Source organism: Balaenoptera musculus, chromosome 21 (assembly GCF_009873245.2).
Source record: "Balaenoptera musculus isolate JJ_BM4_2016_0621 chromosome 21, mBalMus1.pri.v3, whole genome shotgun sequence".
NCBI lineage: Eukaryota > Metazoa > Chordata > Mammalia > Artiodactyla > Balaenopteridae > Balaenoptera > Balaenoptera musculus.
In genome coordinates this window covers 24,301,942-24,321,384 of record NC_045805.1, presented here as the reverse complement: position 1 = coordinate 24,321,384, position 19,443 = coordinate 24,301,942, and the positions used below count along the sequence as shown (strand labels likewise).

Genomic DNA, 19,443 nt, shown 5'->3' with positions numbered 1-19,443 from the left:
TCTATAGCCGGTCGCTCAGAAGCACAGCTGACAACCTGGACTTGTGGTTGGTGACTGAAGTAGGGGCGGGGGGGATAGGACAGTCTTGTAGGACTGAGCCCTTCACCTTTGGGATCTAATGCTGTCTCCAGGTAGATAGTGTCAGAATTGAGTTAATTGCTTGATTGTGTGGGGAAATAAAACACACATCAGAATTGGTGTCACAATTGTGAAAGGACATGGGCAAGTGGTGTCCAGACAGCATCTTGCTTGATAACTGTTGGTGTAAAGCTGATAAAGACAGAGATCTTTACTTGTTCTGGTCAGCAATACCGAGCCCCTAGAACAGTGTCTTGCACAATCTGAAAGAATGTGTTGATGAACCAATAGTGTTTTGCTTAGTGAATGATGACTGGTCATTTTCTAAGTGCTCCTTCCTCATATCAGTCCTGAACTAGATTTTAGGCTGCAAAGGAGGAAAACAGATGGAGGAACCATTAGGCAACTCTGTGATGGGGAACAGAAAGGGGGAAACCAGAGGAAGGAAGCTTCCTATTACTTAAGCACAGGTGACATTCTTGATAGGTGAGGTTGTCAATTAACCAGTGACATGGGCAGTGTGCAGTTTGTACTTGTCTGGGCAGAATTGAAGGTAAGAGGGCCAGCCCTAGGGAAGTGGAGAACCTCTGAATTTTGCCACAGGTATCATCAGACTCCTCACATGTTCTGTCCCTGTTTGGAGAGGCTCCTGTCCTCACTGTGAGCCAGTGCTGGCAGCCGACGGAACGGAAGGATTCTGAGCACTAGATTGGAAGAGGGAGTTCTCAGAGACGGGCCATCAGTTTGCAGAGGGAGGCAGAGCTGCAGGAATCTCTCTGACACTGGGTGTCTCTGTTCCTACGGCTTATTGTTGGTCAGTGCCCACCTAGAGAATGCGGACTCTGCAGGGGGATGTGCCAGGTGGAAAGCGTGGTATGCTGCAGGCCTTAGCTGTGTGCACTCCTGGGAGGTCAGAGCCCTGACAACCCGTGACCCTAGTGCCCCAGTCTGGAAGGCAAGCTTTCTTTGCCGTCTGTTGATCTGTTTCTGAAAGGGAGCCGGCCACCGGGGAATTTATCTCCTCTGTTTGCCATACAGCTTTTGTACACATGGGGAGCCGGCAGACTGCAGAAATAATTCAGAGGGGTCAGTGGCATCATCAGACCTATCGTGAATTAGAAAAGAGGTGCTTTACATACATTATCTCTGATCTCAAAATCTCTAGAATGTAAGTATTATCATTCCTATTCTATGGAATAGGAAACTGAGCTCAGAGGGGTTTAAAAAGTTACCCACCAACTTCTAGGAAGTGGAGGATTCAAACTCCTGTCTGTCTGACTCTACACCCGTGCTGTCTATCTGACAACCTAATGCACCCTCAGCTGGAGAGCGAGAAGGAGGCTTGAACAGGACTGCACAGAGCTCTCCACTCCGGCTTCCCCAGCTTTGTAGGTAACGAATCGTTCTTTTCTTCCCTTCCAAGTCAAAGAGGCATCTGATAATCAGTTGTGTTGCACTGAAGTGTTCGAGGTTTCTGAAACTGTCGGAAACCCTGGAGGCCTATCACTAGGAGCTGCCAAAATAGGAGGAGGAGTACTTCAAGGTCATGGGCTTCCATTCAGCCATAGCCCCCGGACCCAAGGTGTGCTGTGCTGGAATACAGATTCTCCAGCCCCCGAAGCTCACAATTTTCTACCACCTTCTTCCTCTGATTTCTGGCCCAAGACTTGGCAATTTTAGGGAATGTGGCTGATTCTGCTGCTGCCTCTTGAGCCAGCATCTTGGATAGGCTGAGCACCTCTCGCAGGTCAGGACCGTGGGCTCCATGAGAGCAGGGACCATTTCCACTGAGTGCTCTACTTTGCATAATGCCTGGCGGTAGTGAGTGAGCACTTCCTCAGTACTTCTGGATGAATGAATGGTCACAAGTTAAAAAGTTCAGAAACTTCTAAAAAATAAACTAACGTTAGTCATACGCTTGGCACCAGACCTGTGTTCTTTGGACACCGAGAGAGCCCGCCTTGTTCCTTATGGCCATGATCAGCAGAGTTTACAGGCACCTGACATAAATTATGTCTAGAAGGCATTTGTTTCCATATGAAAGAAAAATAATTGTATCATAAAAAATATTGAAAATAGACAAGAGAGATCAAAGAATCACCCATCTAAATTCCACTCCCCAGATAAAATCATTTTGGTTTATTTCTTGGTCTAAATGAATTATACAGTAATGAATGACATTATAAAAAGTATTTAGAGTGAAATATGAAAGTTTTCTCCCTCCCCAGAGATGACTACTGTTAAGAACATGGACTATTTGCTCAAACTGTTTAAATGTATGTGTACCTTTGCAAATATATATAATGCAAATTGGAACATGCAGAACAAATTGTTCTGCAGCTTTCTTTTTGTCCCTTAATATCCTAAGAGCCCCTTCTGTAACGGTAAATAGAAATCTACTGTGTCCTTTTAAACGGCTGCAGAGCATTCCATAGGCTCAATGTACAGTAATTTCCCTATAATAATGCTTCCGTACTGATGGGTAGTTAACTTGTGTCCAGTTATTCACTGTGACAGTACTACAGGGAACATCCTTATACGTGTGTCTTTGGACGCTTGGACATAACATGTGACTCCTTCTGTGTAATAAATTCCTAAATTTAGAATTGCTAAGTTCTAATGGTATGTGCAGTTTTAATCAGTGTTACTCTTTAAAAAATATTTTTTAATTGTATACGTTTGACATGTAACATTGTATAAGTTTAAGGCGTACAGTGTGTTACTCTGATTCATTTATAGGTTGTAATATGATCGACCATGTAGCGATATTTATCATATTACATAATTATAGTACAATGTCATTGTCTAAATTCTAATTAGTCTTACTCTTTTTTTTTTTATTAAATTATTTATTTATTTATTTATGGCTGTGTTGGGTCTCCGTTTCTGTGCGAGGGCTTTCTCTAGTTGCGGCAAGTGGGGGCCACTCTTCATCGCGGTGCACGGGCCTCTCACTATCGCGGCCTCTCTTGTTGCGGAGCACAGGCTCCAGACGCGCAGGCTCAGTAGTTGTGGCTCACGGGCCTAGTTGCTCCGCGGCATGTGGGATCTTCCCAGACCAGGGCTCGAACCCGTGTCCCCTGCATTAGCAGGCAGATTCTCAACCACTGCGCCACCAGGGAAGCCCTAGTCTTACTCTTAACCACAGTTTTTTTTCCAAGTTATTTTAGGATGTGATCAAAAGGAAAAAACAGATATAAACAAAAATGTGTGTATAAACATATACATCACAGTTTACTAGGACTGTTGCAAGGAATTTTTTTCTAGTCTAAGGGGTATGAATAGTTATTTTCTTAAACAATTGTCTAGTTTTTATGTGAAATCTTACAACTATTTGTGTTTTTCTTTGTGTATAGGCTGCCAGAAGGCTAAGAGTCAAGTATGTGGTCTGTCTCTAACAAGTATATAAGCATGGAGATAGATAAATAGCTAGCTAGCTAGATAATAGCATGGATGAACTTTACTGCTTGATTCATCAATCGTCCTTTGATCTTGAAAAATAATGTAGTTTTCCACTAGAGATTTTCTCAAAGGGGACATTCTGGGTGTTTTACCCAGCATATGCCATGGTAAGTTTCCCAGAAATCCTCTAGGACAGTTGCTCAAATGGTTCAGTTGCCTTTATTCAGCCGGTGAGTCCTCTCACCTCCGTGCTGCTGTTTCTCTCTGCTTTGTTCCTTTGGACCTGTGCGAGCTCAGGCTTTGGCCACCTGCTGACCTATTACCATCCCTGCAGGGCATCCCCCCCTCCCCCCGGGAAATGGAATTGTCCTCCCTCCCTCCCTTCTTCCCTTTCCCTCCTCTCCCCTCCCCCTCCCCCTCCTCCTCCTCCTTCTCTCTCAACTGCTTCTCTTGAGAAAAGGCTCATAAGTAAAATTCTCTGCCTCCTCACACAAGGAAAGTAATGTTCCTATGTTTTCCAACTCTATAATAGAAAAAAGGAAGTAGCTGTAGAGTGTGACTTAGAACTCAAGGAAGTCTCCTGGGTGGATGCTTGGGATTCATCTCTTGCATGTTTGTTTGATGGTTTGAGTTTAATAATCTTAAAATATGTCCTTTTTATTTTTTTTCTAGGTGAATGTTGGATGTGTACCCAAAAAGGTAGAACTTTTATTTCTCCTTCCTTCCGCACTCCTTTGACATATTTGGTAAATTATGATCAGAGTAAGGATGTTCTCAAATGTCCCAGTTAAAATTCTTGCTGCAAAAAATAACTGAGAAAGCTACTAAAAGTGGCTTGAACAGTAGGATAGTTTTTATTTGTGTTTTTAAATATCATTTATTAAGAAGCCTGGAGGAAAAAATAAAGGTGCCTGGAGATAGGCAGCTTCTGAGATTGGCTTAGCACTTAAGGATATCTGAAAGGACCCTGGCTTCTCTCCATCTTTCCGCTCTGGTATCCTTGGTGTATGGTCAATGGTAACCCCTGCCCCCTCATGGCCACAGGATGGCTTGTGGAGCTCCAGGCAGGATGTCCTCACCCAGCACTGCCCCTGCAGATTGCTTTAGATTCTCCTGGCCAGGATGAGCTACTGGCAAGTGAGTGGCATTTTCAGCCAGGAAGAAGGGAGGGAGGGGCTGCTGGAGAGATAACCACAGAAATACTAGCTCCTGGATACTAACTGCATCATACATACAAAGGAAATTCATCCTGGCCATTAACCTTGCGGTTAAGTTCCCATAGTGACAAAGTTCCTGTGGGAACACAGAGGGGAGATAACCAGGAATGGAACACAGTGTCTGGTCTCAAACTTCTGATGGTCTAGAAGGAACAAAGACCAACAAAATATTTATAGTCATGGTGTAAAAGAAAAGCACTGTCCATCTGCAGGGGATAACTTTTTCTCAATGGGGAGATCCAGCCAGGAAATAAAAAAGTTTATACCTCACTGTAAGCCCAAGTGCTGATGTGACCAAGACCTAGTAGATGATGGTGGCAGATGGATGGATGTCCCTCCTACATGTGGCTCTGGTTAACTACATGGACCCTGGATGACTTTGCACGGAGTGGGGTGTTTGCCTCAAGCCATCTGGTCTTTCACCTGCTCCAGGGCGTCTCTGAATCAGTTTTTCCCAGGGAGACAAGAACGGTTTTTCTCCTGGAAAGACGTGTCAAGATTGTCATGGGTTTTTTGTTTTATTTTGATGTTAGTAGTTTTTGTTTTTAAACAGAAATCTATTACCCTGTAAATTATCCATGTTAAAATTATGTATCATGTGACGTTGGGTATCTCCTGGCCACTCTAAAATTGAATTTCTCAAGTTGCTTGAATGATGTTTCTGAGGACAGTATTTGGATACCATTGTGGTAAGCAGTTGATAGAATTGCACCTCAGTTAAAAGAATCCAGCACAGTCATCAATTTATTCTTCTTTAGGCATAAAGGGAGGAAGGTACAAAGAAGGAATCAAAGGCTTGTCAAAAGTCCTGGGACTTCCCCGGTGGCGCAGTGGTTAAGAATCTGCCTGCCAATGCAGGGGACACAGGTTCGAGCCCCGGTCCGGGAAGATCCCACATGCCACAGAGCAACTCAGCCCGTGTGCCACAACTACTGAGCCTGTACTCTAGAGCCCCCGAGCCACAGCTACTGAGCCTGTGTGCCACGACTACTGAAGCCCGCACGCCTAGAGCCCATGCTCCGCAACAAGAGAAGCCACCGCAATGAGAAGCCTGCGTACAGCAACGAAGACCCAAGACAGCCAAAAATAAATAAATAAATAAATAAATAAATAAATAAATAAAAGTCATGCCTCTGGCATGTCTGACAAAGAAGATGGTAGTTTATCGTCTAGAGTTCTGGATGCCAATTTCAATTCAGTTCTCATGATGATCAGTTGGTTTACAGATTATAGGCTACATCCCACAGGAGATGCATCTAACCTTTGAGTTCCAGATGTCTGATTACATATATCCTTACAGGGACATGTTTGTATTTATAGGAATCCATTTTCTTAAAGTTTCCAGTGCTCAATTTTATCTAATAGTTTCCTTCTAAATCACTTTAAAGTTACAGATGCAATTGCATTTCTTACATTGAGCACAGAAGGCAAGGCTTAAAGAAATTTGAAACTTAAAATGAATGTAAGCAATAGAAAATTTGAATGGAAGAACTGTGAAACATATAATATTCTACTTTTACAGAGTATATAAACTGTGGAATTCAACAGTAGAAGTAATTTCCCCCAACATTTCAGAAGTCTCACTATGAAATCTATCTGGTCATATTTCTGAAGTTTCTCTTTTAAAATGTTTAGTTTTGTTTGTAAGTTAAAGGTCAGTATCTTTATCTACTATTATATAGTTACCTTTCTATAGAAAACAATTTCTCTTTTTTCTCTGGACTCACGCACTACTGTCTTGGGTACTTTTTTTATAGGTAATGTGGAACACAGCCGTCCACTCTGAATTCATGCATGACCACGTTGATTACGGCTTTCAAAGCTGTGAGGGTAAATTCAGTTGGCGGTAAGTGTAAACGCTGAGAGAGCTCTGTTTACAAACGTACACTTTTTCTTTCATAGTGAAGTAAGCCATAAACTTTTTGAGGGTGTATTATTGTGTCAAAATGTATATAACATAAACTTTTGGAGGTGATAGATATGTTTTTGGCATTGAGTGCAGTGATGACATACTTATGCATATACTTATCTCTAAACTCATCCAGTTGGTACATTAAATATGTACAGCTTTTTGTATGTCAGTCATACATCAATAAAGTGGGTTTAAAGTACACAACACAACATGAAAGGTTCATTTTAGCCCTTTTAAAGTTGTCGATTCTGTGGCATTAGGTATATTCATAGTGTTGTGCAACCATCACCAACATCCATTTCCAGATTTCCACCAACCCAAACAGAAACAGTGTACCTGTTAAACAATCTTCCCTTGCTCCAAACCCCTGGTACCTCTATTCTGTTTTCTGTCTCTTTGAATGTGACTATTCTAGGTACCTTATACAAGATCTGTCCTTTTATGCCTGGCATATTTCACTTAGCGTAGCACTTTTAGAATTCGTCCATGCTGTGGTATGTGTCAGAATTTCATTCCTTTAGGGCTGAATGCTGTTCCCTAATATTTTTTTTTTAAGTTTTTTTTTTAAAGCAGATATTCATTTTTAATTATTTATTTATTTATTTATTTATTTTTGGCTGTGTTGGGTCTCCGTTTCTGTGCAAGGGCTTTCTCTAGTTGTGGCAAGCGGGGGCCACTCTTCATCGCGGTGTGCGGGCCTCTCACTATCGTGGCCTCTCTTGTTGCGGAGCACAGGCTCCAGACACGCAGGCTCAGTAGTTGTGGATCACGGGCCTAGTTGCTCCGCGGCATGTGGGATCTTCCCAGACCAGGGCTCGAACCCGTGTCCCCTGCATCGGCAGGCAGATTCTCAACCACTGCGCCACCAGGGAAGCCCCCTAATATTTATATACCACACTTTCTTTCTTTATTCATCCTTCAGTGGACTCCTAGGTTTTTTCCATCTCTTGTCTATTGTGAATAATGATGCTATGAATATTGGTCTACAAGTCCCTGTTTTCAGTTGTTTTGGGACTATACCTAGAAGTGGAATTGCTGGGTCATATGGCAATTTATATTTAACTTTTTTTTGAAGTTTTATACCTTTTATTTATTTATTTTATTGAGGTATAGTTGATATACAATATTATATAAGTTTCAGATGTACAACATAGTGATTCACACCTTTTAAAGGTTTTACTCCATTTAGAGTTATTATAAAACATTGGCTATATTTCCTGTGCTGTCCAATATATTTTTGTAGCTTATTTATTTTATACATAATAGTTTGTACCTCTTAATCCCCCGTGTTTAACTTTTAAAGGAACTGCCATAAACTTTTTTTTTTTTTTGGCCACGCCTTGCAGCATGCAGGATCTTAGTTCCCAACCAGGGATCGAACCTGAGCCCCTTGCAGTGGAAGCATGGAGTCCTAACCACTGGACCACCAGGGGATTCCCTGCCATAAACTTTTCTAGCCATAAATTTTTTTTTTTTAATTTTAGCATATTCATTCATTTATTGAGCAAATAATGAGTGGCCACCGTATACTAGGCACTGTGCCAAAGCAGCTCTCCTTGCCTTCTTTGCAGAAAGAAATTTACGAACCTTGCGTGCCAAATGCACATTCTCCATAGAGTAGAATAAGGGTTCTGCACATACGGAACGCAGACGGACACAGGGGAAGGTGTGCCTGCCTTTAGAGACACTCACTCCCAGGGCTCTCATGGACAGTCTGATTCTCTGCTCCGGGGTGTTCAGGGTCAGAGGCCCTAGTTACGACTGAAAAAGGAGACTCCAGATCCTCAATACTGACTCCGGTTTCATTGCAGGGTTATAAAGGAAAAGCGGGATGCCTACGTGAGCCGCCTAAACACCATCTATCAGAATAATCTAATCAAGGTGAGCATGCCAGGTTTTGAACTTTGGGAAGAAGCTGTTCTCTGCCGGAGAACCAAATCTGGCCAGACATAGCCTTTACATTTATCTCTTGTTTCTTTTCTTTCTTTTGTGATCAGTGGTTTTGATGTTGACCTGTAAGAATGTAAGTCGGACTCGGTAGGCCAGTCTCATTTCTATTTCTACGGAAAGTGGGACGTATGTGCCTAAGTCGGCGAATCAGGTCTCACCTGATGCCTGCCTGCACCTGTCTGACCCTCCACTTAGTTCCAGAAACCAAGCACATAAGAGCCTGATTATGTAACAATGTGCCAGTTTATGGATTAAAATCAGGACCATTATCTGGCTGGAAACCTGCCATAGTTTGTCTGCTCAGAACACCCTTGTCCTTGGTGGCTAAATCTACTCAGGACACCATGTTATGGTTCAGAAGGTTTTTGTGAATGAAGTCCAGTCAGGAAAACTGGGCAAAGGTGTGTTTGCCTTCTGCAAATGTATGTTGTCCTTTGCTCTGCTGAGGCTTTTCCTACCCTCATGCTTTGATGTCATTCCTCTTCCACTGGACTGTACTGAAGCACCATCCAACTCTCCTTTTTCTTTTTTATTTATTTATTTTTAATTTATTTATTTTTGGCTTCGCTGTGCGGCTTGTGGGATCTTAGTTCCCCAACCAGGGATTGAACCCACACCCTCGGCAGTGAAAGTGCGGAGTCCTAACCACTGGACCGCCAGGGAAGTCCCAACTCTCCCTTTTCTTGACAGTGTGACTCCCGGCACCCTTAATTGGTCTTTGTGGTCTCACTCTGCAATTTCTAACACGTCAACATAGCTTAGGTTGTACTAGATCAGTATATTTGGGATGGTATTTGGGCCACTGTAATCTCATTAGCACATGTTTATAAACCACTTTTTAGGGTGAGTTACTTGTACAGATGGCTAACCTCATAATTTTTATATTAATTCTTATCATTCATTGGGTTTATTTTTTTGGAGGGTGATATTTTCTGACCTTAACCCCCAAATTCAAGGGGAAAGTGTTTGGTCTTCAGACCCCTGTGCACTGAGTTCAAGAGATTTTAAGGTGGCTAGACATGAATATGAGATGCCATTTGCTATACTAAGACACCCAAGTAAAAAAAAATTTTTTTTAATGGAGCTAGCTTAAAGTACTTTTGCAAAAGAGATAGGAAAATTACTCAGGAAATAGCATTTTTTAATACTCAAAAATCTTGGTGTGTAGCAGAATTTACCATGACCTTATTGGAAAGGAATCACAGGCGATCCAGAAATTCGGAATAGGAAACTTTCTGTGAAATATCCTAGGAAATGAAAATAAAAACTTCATAACCCATATTATTGCCACTCAACTCAGTCTCCTTTTTGTCTAGCACCCGGTAGGAAATCATTACCTCCTGGAGGAAAGTTTTTCAGGAGCCTCGTGGCTTTTGACATCAATCTTGATTCACCTTGATTAAGCAGGGCACCTGCAGAACAGGCCTGGAGGGCTGATTAGAAAGGAGGAAATAGCTCAATTCAGAACCAGGTGTGTTCCAAAATGTTGAAACGCTCCATTCTGTGATCGTGCCTACAGGATTCCATTGTCCTTGTGAGTTGCCCACATTTCTTGCCAGTATGTGTATCCTGGCTGGCAGAAGCTTGCTGGCAGTCCAAACTCAAGCCCAGGCACAGAGGCTGCCAGGAAGAGCAAATCAAGTCTGAGTTCTCAGCACCTCTAGTGTAGAGCTTCACGGTCATGTAATTTTGTGGTATTCTTCCCCCCTTCATTTGAGAAAACAGAAACATTGCTTTTCCTTCCCTTGGCCAGAGTATTTCCCTTTGGCCTCAGCTCCCTGCACCTTTATCCTTTTGTTTTTCTCAGCCTTCTTTCTTTCCTCCAGACACATCATTCTTCAGTGTGTTTTCATTCTAAGTGAGGAAGGCTTTCTCCTTCAACTCTTGGGGACAAAGATGCAATCTTCTTCCTTGTGGGAATGACTTGCGTATATATTTTTTTAGTCTCTGGGTTTTGGCCCAAGATAGTCCCTTTATTTTTTCTTACTGCATACGTCTAGCATCAAATGGCAACCCCCAACCTAAGTATCAATTAACAGTCAGAAGTTCTGCAGAAACTCGAACATTGGAGAGTTGTCTTAGCATCAGCAAACCATAAATCAGAATCCTCAGTAGAGAATGGAAAGATCTAAGAAGTTGCAGCAAGTTTTGTTTTGGTTTTTGGTTTTTTTGGTTGTTTTTTGTTTTTTAGGGTTTTTTTGACCATACCAAACGGTTTGCAGGATCTTAGTTCCCCGACAAGTCCTAACCACTGAACAGGGAATTCCCTTGTTTTGTTTTTTAATCTTTTTCTTCTTTTTTTAAAAATTTTATTTTATCAAAGTATAATTGAATTACAATGTTGTGTTAGTTTCTGCTGTTCAGCAAAGTGACTCAGTTATACATATATATATTTTTCATGTTCTTTTCCATTGTGTTTTATCATAGGATATTGAATATAGTTCCCTGTGCTATACAGTAGGACCTTGTTGTTTATCCATCCTATATATAATAGTTTGCATCTGCTAATCCCAAACTCCCAGTACTTCCCCTTCCCCAACCCTTTGGTTTTTTTTTTGTTTGTTTGTTTGTTTGTTTTATAAATTTATTTATTTTATTTATTTATTTTTGGCTGCACTGGGTCTTTGTTGCTGCGCACGGGCTTTCTCTAGTTGCGGCGAGCGGGGGCTACTCTTCGTTGCGGTGCGTGGGCTTCTCATTGCGGTGGCTTCTGTTGTTGTGGAGCACCGGCTCTAGGTGTGTGGGCTTCAGTAGTTGTGGCTCACGGGCTCAGTAGTTGTGGCTCGCGGGCTCTAGAGCGCAGGCTCAGTAGTTGTGGCGCACGGGCTTAGTTGCTCCGCGGCATGTGGGATCTTCCTGGACCAGGGCTCAAACCTGTGTCCCCTGCATTGGCAGGCAGATTCTTAACCACTGCGCCACCAAGGAAGCCCCCCTTTGTTTTTTAATCTTAAGAACAGGCTAATGTTACCATGCTTCCTTCTCCAGTCCCACATAGAAATCATCCGCGGCCATGCAGTATTCACGTGTGACCCCCAGCCCACAGTGGAGGTCAACGGGAAAAAGTACACTGCTCCTCACATCCTGATTGCCACAGGTGGCATGCCCTCGCTTCCTCAGGAGAGCCAGATCCCTGGTGAGTCTTCCAAAGGCATATGCTTGTTAACAATAGTCAGAAAGAATTTACCATTGTTTTCCACCTTACTAGCCATGCCAGGGGATCTGCCCTATACCAGTTCTTTGTCTTGGACACGTGAGAGAAGGTCTCTGCAGAACCTAAATGTAATTGGCCTAAGTGGTACCTAGTGACGGGGCAAAGGAAGATATTTCATCCAGCTCCAGGCTCAGACATACTACAGTAACACAGGGGGAAGAATCAGCAAAAGCCCCATCCTTCCCTTCTCGGCACAGTAGAGATTGTTTCCAGCCTCAGTTTGTCATGAGATATTTACTGTTTTGTTTAAGAGAGAGAACTCTTGTAGAGATGTAACTTCATCAGCTAATTAAGCCTTCTTATATGCATATTTTTCTCTCATATAAAGAATTAGAAAATTAAAGCAGTAAGGAATCTCCGAGACAGTCTTGTCTACCTTTGCTTTGTATACACAGGGATGAGTCATAACATACTGCCTTGTTCTCTCATTGGAAACATTGTCCATATCTTTTTCCCCAACTAGATTATAAGGTCTTTGTGGATGGTGATCATATACAACTTCTACTTAAGACCCATGACCATGGATTGGCTTCTTACGACCCATGACCAACCTGAATGTATATGGAAAATTTTGAGTGTGTATGCATTTATGTATTTGTATCTCTCTGGAGAGAGGATTGATAAAATTTCACCAGCTTTTAAAAGGGTTCATGACTCCCCAAAAGCTAAAGAACAACTACTGTAAAAAATATGAAGATACTGTTGTCAAGTAACTTAAAATTTAGTTGGTATGATTGGAGATACACATCTTGATAGGGAACAACCTCTATGATTGATTGTTTAGTGAAAGAAAACAAGGTGTGGAACAATGTGTATAACATGCTACAGTTTATGTCTTTTTAAAAAGACAGGGAGACTGTACAGATGCACTAGGATCTCTGGAAGGGCACTCAAAACCCTGCAGTGCCAACTCCCTCCAAGGAGAGGACCAGAGCTCTGGGTTGGGAAAGAGACCTGCTTTTCACTAGATGCTCTGTGGTGCTTTTTGAATTTTTTAAGATATACATTTATTAATTTAAAACATGTAATAAAAACAAATGCAAAGAAATAAAAGGTAAGTGTTCCAAGGTGATTGCCAGACAGTGAGGGTCAGGGTCCTCAGAGGTGGGACGGATTACTATGAGCTGTCACGGACCAAAAAGACTTCCTGGGAAAAGGGCTTACAAACTGAGCACTATGTGCCGAAGAAGAGAAAGACCAGAAGAACCAGTGGGTAATAAATAGGTCTTTAAAGGACCTTCAGTCAATTAAAACAGTTTTTCTAGCAGTGAAATCTGGAAGCAAATACATTGAACTGAAACTGGAAGAAGGTTAGGGCCAAATTGTGGAGATTTATGAAGTCAAATTAAGAAATCTCTGTCATTCACGAAAACCAGTTATTAATAGCTTACAAATAGGGTAGTGACAAGATCTAAGTGATAACTTTAGAAAACTAATCTGATAGTGATTTACAGAGGCGGAAGGCCAGTTAGAAAGTTGTTGCAGCAGAATGTACAGGAGGTGGTAATAGGTCCTGAACTACAGTGTTAGCGTCGGAAATGTGGTAGAAATACTCAGTTCAGCTCTGCAGACAGTTACTAATCCACTGCTATGTGCCAGGCACTAGGAGGAGAGGACAGACATAAGAGACACAGAAGGATGAATCGGCTAGTATATTTCATTGATTCCAAGACACATTAAAAAAAAAATGCTCAACACCTCTGAAATCAGGATGGGTCCTTAATCATTGTGCATTGAATTTGGCGAAATGCAGTATTTTAAATAACTGATGAGATGGCCGTTGTTGAGAGAAGGAATTACAGATTGATAACTCAAGACTTTGGATTATTGATGGAAGGTAGTCTTTTCAGCTGAAGTGGTAAACGAGAGGGATATGGTTTGGGAAATAAAGTTAAGGTTCTATTGTGAAAATACTGAGTTTGAAACAAAGTTAAATGGTATAGAAAGACAGTTAGAAATATGGAACTAGAACCTGGGGAGAAGGTCAAAACTGGAACTACACATTTGGAAGTCTCCCACAATGAAGGGAGAGTTGGTTAAAACCTTTGAAGGAAAAAAGCAGAGAGAAGAGAACCAAGGCTGAGCCCATTTGGGGGCGGGAGAATGAAGCAGAGCCAACAAGGAGTCTATTCATGAGAGCTGAGGAGATCTTTTTTTTTTTTTAATTAATTCATTAATTAATTTGGCTGCCATTGGGTCTTAGTTGAGGCATGTGGGATCTTAGTTCCCCGACCAGGGATCGAACCCGAGTCCCCTGCATTGGAAGGCGGATTCTTAACCACTGGACCACCAGGGAAGTCCCAAGCTGAGGAGATCTTAATTCCTCAAAGAAACTTAGTAGTTACTTAGTCATCACTGCTCTTATTTCTACAGAGGAAATTAAAATGTTGACTCAGGGAAGATTTGATTGGCAGCTTCCCAAGTGGAGACTTTAACAGAATTTGTCAAAACAGAGAGTGTGATGGCTGAGAAAGTGTTTGGTTCATACATAAAATGTTGTGATTATTTTACAAGAGAAAACTCCATCTGTGTGACCTATATTGCATTTTCCTACATAGGTGCCAGCCTAGGAATAACCAGTGATGGGTTTTTTCAGCTGGAAGAGTTGCCTAGGTAAGCTGCTTTTCTTCCTGACCTCCATGTTCATTCTCCCTCAGTTTCTCCCAACACTTCTACCTCCTCTTCCCAACTATTAAATGTAGGAATTTCCAGAATTCTGTTCTACCTCTTCTATTTTTATGACCTTGGGTATCTCATCCATGAGTACCCCGCAGTAAATGACTCAAATCTTTCATGCTTTTGGTCGGAGGCCATTGTAAAATTTTTAGGACCAGAATCAAATGCAGGGTGGTTTTGAGAGTAAACACTGAAGTTCTAAAACTGTCTTCTTTCTTCAACTTGATAGAGCATCAGTTGATAATGTGTCTAAAGTGATTCTGATCTTCAAAGCAGCTAGTACAGAGGCATCTGGATAAATGAAGGCTCTGTCAGTCTCACAAAAATAGGTTTTCTGAAATTGGCCTTTATACGTGTTTGTCCTAATAACCTTAGTAGACTTCTGTCGTGGATTTAGATAACACAGAGAGAAAAAAGATAATGAGGAGGATTGTTTCTCTAATTTGAAGAAGCTGCCAATTGCAGGCTTCCTCGATTAGCGGGGTCCTCCCTTCACTCATGATAAGTGATAGGGCACCTGGGAACTGGAGGAGGGACCCTGTTAGCCCAGAGTTTGGCCTTTATTTCCTTCTGAGTAGCACTCACCCTGGAGTCATTATTTCTCAACTCTGCTGCTCTCCCGCGCTTTTACATGAAGGCCTTTCTGGAGGGTGACTGATAATCCCTGCTTGTTCCTTTACCTTAATTCACCTGGAACCACAGGTGGTTCATCAGGGACAAGAGGGCGTCTTGGCAGTTCCATAGCTGCTGTGAAAATGTCCTGTTACGACATTCAGACCAGGTCATCTTCTGACTTTGAGAAAAGGAAACAGGCATTTTAGATTTGCTGTCTGTGGGGCAGGGCAGCGTGTTAGAGAGCAGCCTTTCTTTCCTCATGATCTGTTTGGTTTTAGGTGTGAAGGATATGAGACATGTGAGAATATATGCAGAAATGTGGTCATGACTCATCGTGTTTAAACGATACAATTCAATCTGGACTCAAAGAAGCTTCATTCTAGATATCTGTCCATTACCTATTTTTAAACCATTTATTAAACTTGTGCTGGTAGCACTACAAGTTGACGAAATGAATGTATGCGTGTTATAAACAAGACTCTGGGAACATAGGAAAATGAATTAACAATTGGTATATGATTTTTGTCTTCTTTTTTTAAGACTCCTTTATCATTGTTATGTTGGTAAGTAAGTAAATAATCAAAGAAGGAACAAATTCTATAGGCGAGGTAACATGTGCTCTGGGCTGTATGATCCAGCTTTTACCCTCCTTGGGCTTATGGTTGAGGGGAGGCTGGAGCACAGAGTCTGTGGAACATTGTGGGACAAGAGGTTCTGATGGCCGTAATGAGGGAAAGAGAAGTGCTATGGGGACTCAGCAGAATATAAGATTGTTTGTAGGTGGTGGAGGGCTCCCACGTGTGGCTGCCAAAGTGTCTGTGTCCTCAGGGTGAGCCACGGCCTCCCCCCTCCTCTCCTGGAGACTCTCCAAGACCAACAGGCGTTGAGGGTAAGAAGGAGAATGTGGAGATTGTGCTTGGTTCACAATTTTTACCTAACTTACTGAGATTTTCATATACTGAAGACTGGTGTTTTAAATCAAGACTCCAGGGGCTTCCCTGGGGGCGCAGTGTGGTTAAGAATCTGCCTGCCAATGCAGGGGACACGGGTTGGAGCCCTGGTCCGGGAAGATCCCACATGCCGCGGAGCAACTAAGCCCGTGCGCCACAACTACTGAGCCTGTGCTCTAGAGCCCGTGAGCCACAACTACTGAAGCCCATGTGCCTAGAGGCTGTGCTCTGCAGCAAGAGAAGCCACCATAATGAGAAGCCCATGCACTGCAACGAAGAGTAGCCCCCGCTCGCCGCAACTAAAGAAAGGCCGTGCGCAGCAACAAAGACTCAACGCAGCCAAAAATAAATAAATTAATCAATTAAAAAAAAAATCAAGACTCCAAAAGCCTGGATGTCAGCTCCCCAGCCTGAGCTTCAGCTTGTCAAGACCATGCCACTGTGTCTTCGTTCCTCTGGCAGTCTCTGTATCACAATGCAGAGCTTGGGAGTGAAGCCAACATGAAGTGCAAAGCTGAGCATCTTTAAGGGACCAGGTCCTGACGCATCATCAGAACACTTAGATGCAGCCATACCTGAAGTCAGGACTTCTCGGTTACATGAATCAATAAATTCCTTTTTTTTTTTAAAACCAAAAAGAAAAAAAAAGATTGTTTCCAGTGGTTACTTTACTGGTACGAGGTGGACTAGAGGGGCCTGTGGAAGCTGAGGGGGAAACACTGAGCTCCTAAATTGGCCTTTCATCATATTGCAAAGATTGATAGAATTTAGCAATGAGCAAGGGAAAATACTGAGCCAGAGGAGAATAACGGTGGTGAGGATTGTGATGCCAAAGAAAGGAACAGAAGAGATATTTGAAGCAATAATGACTGTCACTTTCCCCCAAATTAACGTCAGACACCAAACAACAGATCCAGGAAGGTCAGAGAACACGAAGCAGGGTAAATGTCAAAAAACTATACCTAGGCATATAATTTTCAAACTGTAGAAAATCAAAGAAAAAATTCTGGAAGAATCCAGAAGGATGAAACACACCTGACCTATAAGGGGAGCAAAGATGAGAATTACAACTCTTCAGAAACTATGCAAACAAGAGAGTGGAATATCTAAAGTGTTGAGAGGAAAAAACCCCACCAACACAGAACTCTTTACTCTGCAAAATTATCCATCAAAAGTGACGGAGAGGGCTTCCCTGGTGGCGCAGTGGTTGAGAACCTGCCTGCCAATGCAGGGGACACGGGTTCGAGCCCTGGTCTGGGAAGATCCCACATGCCATGGAGCAACTGGGCCCGTGAGCCACAATTACTGAGCCTGTGCGTCTGGAGCCTGTGCTCCGCAACAAGAGAGGCTGCGATGGTGAGAGGCCCGCGCACCATGATGAAGAGTGGTCTCCACTTGCAGCAACTAGAGAAAGCCCTCGCACAGAAACGAAGACTCAACACAGTCATAAATAAATAAATAAATAAATAAATAAAAGAACGTGAATTTCTTTAAAAAAAAAAAAGTGACGGAGAAATAAAGACTTTCTCGGACAAGCAAAAAAAAAATTGTGGTGCCAATTTTAGTTTTAGGTGCGAAGATCTCTGCATAAGGAATCGTCTCTAGCTTCAAAGGGTTTTTATTTCCTCTCTGAGGAAATGAAGCTAAGGAATTTTTAAAACACCTAAAGATATATTTCTGTTCTACAGAAGGATATTTTCTACTTAAAATTACTGTGTTATCCTGGATTGGATCTTGGGACAGAAAAAGGAAATGAATGGAAAGACAGGTGAAATCTGAATAAAGTCTGAAGTTTAGTCAACAGTAATGTACCAGTGTCAGTTTTGACAACTGTACCATGGTTTATAAGATGTTAACTTTTTTTTTTAATTGAAGTATAGTTGATTTACAATGTTGTGTTAATTTCTGCTGTACAGCAAAGTGCCTCAGTTATACATATATACACATTATTTTTTGTATCTTTTCTATTATGGTTTATCTCAGGACATTGAATATAGTTCCCTGTGCTATACAGTAGGACCTTGTCCATCCATTCTACATCTACTAACCCCAAACTCCCAGTCTATCCCTTCCCAAACCCCTCCGCCTTGGCAACCACAAGTCTGTTCTCTATGTGAGTCTGTTTCTGCTTCTTAGATAAGTTCATTTGTGTCGTATTTTAGATTCCACATGTAAGTGATACCATATGGTATTTGTCTTTCTCTTTCTGACTTAACTTCACTTAGCATAATCTCTAGTTGCATCCATGTTGCTACAAATGGCGTTATTTCGTTCTTTTTTATGGCTGAGTAGTATTCTATTGTATATATGTACCATGTCTTCTTTATCCATTCGTCTGTTGGTGGACGTTTAGGTTGTTTTCATGTCTTGGCTATTGCAAGTAGTGCTGCTATGAATGTAAGATGTTAACTTTAGGAAAAACTGGGCAGGGGGTATACTATCTGTACTATCTTTTAAACTTTTCTGTAAATCTAAAATTATTCTAAAATAAGTTTATTTAACGATCTTAACCCTCTACTCTAATGGTAGCCGCAGTGTCATCGTTGGTGCTGGTTACATTGCTGTGGAAATAGCTGGGATCCTTTCCGCCCTGGGTTCTAAGACATCACTAATGATACGGCATGATAAGGTAAATTCTATCCTTTTCCTTGATGTTAATCTTTTAAAAAATCTACAGGGAGAAGTTTCTCTTATGTTGTCATTAAATACTAGGGTGCAAAGCATGTGGAGCTGGTTGGTCTGTTCCACATGGAGCTGCTTTGAAGGCATCTGAATAAGGGCTTACATCCTTCCTAGCCATCAACTGCTAGTTGATGATACTGATTTAGATTTGATCAGACTTGCTGGTGTTTCCATCATGAAGTGGTAGATAGCATGCCTTAATAAAACATACATCCTTAAATATAAATATTAGTTAAATTGAGCAAACTGTCAGGTTAATTTCTTATTCTGAAAATCAATTTCATATGATCAGATAGTGTTGGATTATTAACACTCAGTCAAAAAATTTACTAAATTCTTTGCATTAAAAGGAAACGTATCAAAGATATTTGCACACCTATGTTCATCGCAACATTATTCACAATAGCCAGGAGGTGGAAGCAACCTGTGTCCGCTGATGAATGGATAAACAGAATGAGGAATACCCATACCATGGGATGTTATTCAGCTCTAAAAAGGAGGGACATTCTGACACATGCTACAACATGGATTAACCTTGGGGATATTATGCTAAATGAAATAAGCTAATTACAAAAAGACAAAAACTATATGATTCCACATATATGAGGTACCTAGAGTAGTCACACTCATAAAAACAAAAAGTAGAAATGGGGTTGCCAGGGACGGGGAGGGGGAGGGAATGGGGAGTTATTGTTTAATGGATACAGAGTCTCAGGTTTTTTTGTTTTTTTGTTTTTTTATTGAAGTATA

General features: G+C 41.7%; 1 protein-coding gene across 1 annotated transcript in view; it reads left to right on the top strand.

Moving 5' to 3' along the window:
* GSR (glutathione-disulfide reductase) overlaps positions 1-19,443 on the top strand; it is a 48,817-nt gene that overhangs the window by 12,864 nt on the left and 16,510 nt on the right. Inside the window, exons 2-7 of the mRNA XM_036838805.1 lie at positions 4,153-4,179; positions 6,455-6,543; positions 8,421-8,490; positions 11,545-11,692; positions 14,329-14,383; positions 18,541-18,640. Coding sequence (XP_036694700.1) covers positions 4,153-4,179; positions 6,455-6,543; positions 8,421-8,490; positions 11,545-11,692; positions 14,329-14,383; positions 18,541-18,640 — 489 coding nt within the window. The remainder of the gene's footprint in view (positions 1-4,152; positions 4,180-6,454; positions 6,544-8,420; positions 8,491-11,544; positions 11,693-14,328; positions 14,384-18,540; positions 18,641-19,443) is intronic.